Source organism: Alnus glutinosa, chromosome 1 (assembly GCF_958979055.1).
Source record: "Alnus glutinosa chromosome 1, dhAlnGlut1.1, whole genome shotgun sequence".
Classification (NCBI taxonomy): Eukaryota; Viridiplantae; Streptophyta; class Magnoliopsida; order Fagales; family Betulaceae; genus Alnus; species Alnus glutinosa.
This window is the reverse complement of record NC_084886.1, coordinates 47,860,010-47,865,450: the sequence shown is the minus strand read 5'-3', so window position 1 is coordinate 47,865,450 and position 5,441 is coordinate 47,860,010. Positions and strand designations below refer to the sequence as shown.

Genomic DNA, 5,441 nt, shown 5'->3' with positions numbered 1-5,441 from the left:
ACGAATATTCATCTAAAATATAAGATGAATAGTTATTACGAGAGAATTGACAACTTTTTTTTTTTTAAATATATATATATATATATATATATATATATATATATATATATATATATATATATATATATATATATATATATATATTCAAACTAAGCTTCTTCGTTCTTTTTTTTTTAAAAAACAAATGATTAAATCTGTGGGTAGCTAACCACCCTAATGGGATGGGTGGCCGGCCACCTACAGCAAACCTCGAGGGTGGTCGCACCACCCCGGGGCTTGCTTTGGGTAATCGGCCACCCCAATTTTTTTTTTTTTTTTTTAAATAAGAAACTATTTAGATTTTTTTATTTTTATTAAACAAAACAATTTTATTTTTTTAAAACCAAAACAATTAATGTAGCTGGCATGCACTTCACGATCTAACCAAACAAAACTATTTGTCTTTTACTAACTTTAATACTTTATCATCCACTTTACCTTTTCAACCCTCATAAACTCTAAGTGATACAAGGGAGTCAAGACCCAAACAAAACACATGCACGTTAACTTTAACAAAGTATAAAAAAGCAAACAATTACCCAGTGTATGCCAGACTTGCCCCTTCATTCTTGAAATATCTAGTTGCTTCTCAATTCTCATTGTTCTCAATCACTTCAAGGTGCTGACACAAGAACGTGACGTGAGCCGATTTGCAATTATTGCACCCTACGTCCCACGTGATATGCCAGTAGCCCAGCCCCTTGTCTTCTCAACTTTTCTTTTTTTTGTTTTTACGCTTGCAGTGACTGGGTGCATCTGCCATCAACTATTAGCAGCATCATGTCTACACAGTACACACCCTTGTTGGCCTGCCTTCGATCTTCACCGAAGAACCTCCCGCTGGTTTTTGGGATTCGACATCATGAAGAGCTTAGGATGAAGACTGAAGAGGTGGGACTAGACAAACTAGCCAGCCATTGGCCCCTCTCAACAGTAAACTGAAACTAGTCGCTTAGCACCCCCGTTCGCTCCGAAGCCATTCAAGTTTCAACGGCCATTCAACGAGGTAAGCCCGCTAACCCCGAAGGCCGAAAGTCATTGTCTCCTGATTTATGTTGAGATTTTGAGGCTTTTGTTCTTGTCGGTGTTGGCTTACCTTGGTTTAGGTTAGAAATTTGACCTTACGAGCCGGGCGAGCCGAGTGCTCGATAAGGCACTCGGCTCGTCAAAAAACCGAGCTCCAGCTCGATTTTGGACAAAAATTTACTCTTGGCGAGCCGAGTCGAGCTCAACATTCAATACCCGTCACGAGCTCGAGCTCGTGAATATTCTAAACGAGCCGAGCTTGGGCAACCACTACTCGCCCGAGCTCGACTCGTATACATGCCTACTCCCATTCCCATACGCCCATCATTGTATGGGTTCAAAATCGCAGTTAGAGTAGAGATCAAGTTAATCTGGTCAATGGGTGGGCAGTGATGGCTTAGTTTAGTTAAACGTCATCATTGTTGGCTTCATAGAGTCATAGACTGGGCTTAGGCCCATACCCCCTTTCCCAATGGACTTAGCCTATGTTTAGGCCGTTTTCTAATTTTCTTTCAGCAGTGTATCTGTAATTTGGTTAGCATAAATGTAGGAGAGGAGAGCTCACTTTTTTCTATTTTGGATTGAATAAGTCTAAAAATTACATTTTTATCTCACTTAACTACTGTAGTAGTATTTAAATTTTTTTATTATTATTATTTTTTTTTTCTGAATATAGCAGCATTTAATTTAAGCAGCCCTTATACATATATATATATATATATATAACAATGGCTAGTGGAAGCTACTTGACATTGTCAGGCTAACAGGATAAAATAGTACGTAATTAATTTTTTATTTTTGTTTTAATAAAATATGGATATTTTAAAAAGAATAACAGAAAAGTGGTTATGTCACTTATGTGTCATCCAAACTGACGGAAATACCTCATGGAGTGACCTTTTTGTCATAATTTAGTGATTTGTTGTATTCAAATGCCACGCTTTTCACTTCATATGACTTTATTAAAAAATGACTGATGATTAAGAGTGTTTATTTATATTGTTTTCAAGAAAAAAAAAAACTATATTGAAGTCTATTAATTTGGGGCATTTATTTTCACTGTCCTCCTCGCTTTGTGCAACTGGGCACTACGAATATAGCTAGGCTAGGCTGCCTAGCTAGGGGCTAAGGCTTGGGTACATGCACGGGTAGAATAACCATAAACAAAACACTTCATCAATGAAATACGAACTTCATATTATCATCACTGTGGGAGCTTATTGAATTTTCGGTAGCGATACTCAGCGTAGGTCTTGGTTGAATATTTGGGCGGGTTTTGATCATCCACAAGCTCTGGAAGTGGCCCAATCGTCGCCTCCTGTGGCGGCACAACGAACACTGCCCACGACATGCGTGTGCGTTCTTTGTTCACCAAACTCCTGTGAAGAACACTCTTGTACTTCCCGTTGCTCATCACCTGAACCAAAACTCACGTAAATATATTGGAGACTAAAAAGAAAAACAAAAAAACATATGAACAGTAGTACTACTGTAGTTGTACTTGTACCTCAATCTGATCACCAACATGGACGAAAAGAGCATTTGGCAAGTAATCGACAGCGACCCAATTAGCGTCTTTGGAGACTTGAAGGCCTGGAACGTGGTTGGGGACAAGTACCGTAAGCGCAGACATGTCGGTATGAGGTTCAACCCCAAGAGCCAGTTCAGGTTGCGGGCAAGGTGGGTACATATTTATTTTCATCTCCAGTTCTATAGCTTCTCCTCCTAAACTGGACTTCAAAACCTTCCCTTCCAAACCTAGCCCTTCTGAGAGCAGCTGCAATAGGTTGTCTGTTATTCTTAACATTTCTTTGGCATATTCTTCTGTGACTTCCCTGCATGTATTAAAGTGCATATATGTACATGATGTTGTGACTTACTAGCTATATATTATCCAGCAAATATTACTGACATGAATAAAGGGAAAGGAAGTAAGAACACTAGCTAGCTACAATGGTGTCTGTAAATTTCAATCCAAATTTAGAGAATGAATCAAATTTTTGTTTCCTTGTTTAAATACATTCTTCGTTGGCTTCCATATTCTTTCTCTGATCTGTATCATTTAAATATTCAATCTTTATTCTTTTTATCTTTATTTTTGCTTTATTTTTTACTTATTCTTACATGCTTGTAAATTTTTTTTATGTTAACTATACATGTCAATTTTTTATTTTTATTTTTTTCTCTAGCTCTCTTTAGGGGAATAGTTGGGTGTGGGATGTTCCTGGGTTAAAATGCTGGTAAATCCAATCTTAATTGGTGATTAGTTGAATTTTTTTAAAAGAAAATTATATATTTTTTTTAAGAAATAGACCCCAAAATTTAAAATTTTATAATTTTATCTCCCCTGCCCCGACTATAAAGGCCCTTCACAGTTCACAGTACGTTCACATCCTGACTAATTTAAAAGACAACGTTGTACTAAAATGCGCCGATTTTTAGTCAACCATGCACCAAGACCTTTGACGTATCAACGATAGTGTGGTTGTTAGGCAAAGGTCCACCCTCATGTGCAAATCTGGTTTAGTAAAAATGACATTTTCCTATGATCGAAGTAGGGTAAAACTTTCTTGTGCATGCATGGATGACTTTCTTGTATGATTGTGTGTACAGTGTACGTATACCTGTAAGCAGGAGGGTTTTGGGGCCAAACAGCATAATTGACCTTAGGAGGAGGAGCCATCAAATGGAAGAAGTAGTCAATCCACTCGATCTTCTCATCCTTGTTCTTAGTCATCTTGGTCCCATACCCTTGGAACTTGCCAGTAGCCGCGTCATTTGCATAGGCCTCCTTTTCCTCTTGTGGGAGCCCAAAGAACTCCTGCCCCACCTCTTGTAGCCGTTGGATCAATGACGGTGAGAGGCCGTGATCGGTGACGAGGAAGAACCCCCACTCCTGGCACGCCATAGCCACTTCTTTAACCACCACGTCATGTGGCTGAGATAGTGAGATGACAGGCACACTGACCCCCTCCACGGCCTTGCTGTTCTCTGGCCGCTCGTGGGCTGGCCGGATGAACTGCTCCGGCAGCTCTTTCAGCCCGCCAAAAGCCAAGGCCTGCACTCTCTCTACTTCCATTTTTTCTTTTTGTTTGCGAGTTGTGTCCGAACAACACGGTTCGCGGTCTCACAATTTATATACACTACTTGTGTTGCAACTTCCAACGTTTGGGATATGGTGGTAGGTGAGACCATAAAAACGTGCTTCAATTTAAATCCATCTACCAATATTCCACCGATCGATGCGCCTAATAATTAAGGGAAGGGCCTGCAAACAAAGCGTACAATTTATACATTTTTTCCTTGAACATATATCCCGCTCAATATTCCTCTGGTTTGATGGAATTTATTAATGTTCTTTCAAATTATTAGTTTGAATTTTAAAAAATTCGGGTAAATAATTATAAGAAATTATTTTATGAAATTTACTTGACCAAATAAGTAGTTAGATAGTTTAATTTTTATTTGATCAGATAAATCTCATAAATGATCTTTTAACAATCACCTACATAAATTTTTTGGGACAAATAATTTTAAAAAATCATGATCAATTAAACCTCCAAGTAGAAGAACGTTAATCTACGAAGAAATTAACGTAAAAGGACGTCGGTTGCGGTTGTTATACTTAGTTGTTATGTTGTTATGTATCCTTGCTTTAATTCTACGTGGGAACGTAGTTAATATTCGTTTGATCATGTTATATTATGGGTAGTTATATTTGTCAATATATATGTTGTGGCCTGTGGGTATGTGGTTTTATGTCAGGTGGGTGTGACTAGTTATGTTTGTAAGAAAATGGTTGGGTAGCTATTTTAGGAATGCTCTAAACCACGTAGCCCTTTTATCTTGCCCTTTCCATTAGGATTTTCGTATAAATATATACAATTATACTCTTATATTTAGAAAATTAAACTAAATATATTTTCATTAAAAAAAAAAAGTGTTCTTATCCATAAAAAATTATTAAGATTTTCTTTTTGTAAAAAAAGAAAAAAAAATTATCTAATCTTACAATGTGGAAATGTATGATTGATTCCGTATTGTCTATAAAGAATGAATCATACGGTGAAATTCAAAGGGTATTGAGTGTGATTGAAAAGGTGAGTAGTGTCATTATTTAAGCCGTTGGGCTATTATTGCAAGAATAATGTTTCCCTTACAATTTCTATTTAACTCTCACACAATCTTTCTCTCACATTGTGTGAGTCTTACATGTAGAACTCATATACATGGGACCACACAATATGAGAGGGTTGTGTAAGAGGGATTGTGAGAGTATCATTACTCTTATTGCAAAGTGAGAGACCGTTGGGGTCCTTTCACCGCGTACATGGTGGCAGACCTTAGTAGCTGGCCACATGGTACGGTGGAAGACT

General features: G+C 37.6%; 1 protein-coding gene across 1 annotated transcript; it reads right to left on the bottom strand.

The window, feature by feature from the left end:
• Nucleotides 1-2,091: 2,091 nt before the first annotated feature.
• LOC133852540 (flavonol synthase/flavanone 3-hydroxylase-like) lies at nt 2,092-4,180 on the bottom strand. The gene is made up of 3 exons (XM_062289327.1): nt 3,690-4,180; nt 2,573-2,900; nt 2,092-2,482 (listed from the first exon to the last, which is right to left on the bottom strand). Exons 1-3 carry the CDS (start codon nt 4,142-4,144, stop codon nt 2,270-2,272), a joined length of 996 nt encoding a protein of 331 aa, XP_062145311.1. The 5' UTR covers nt 4,145-4,180; the 3' UTR covers nt 2,092-2,269.
• Between the last annotated feature and the right edge of the window lie 1,261 nt (nt 4,181-5,441).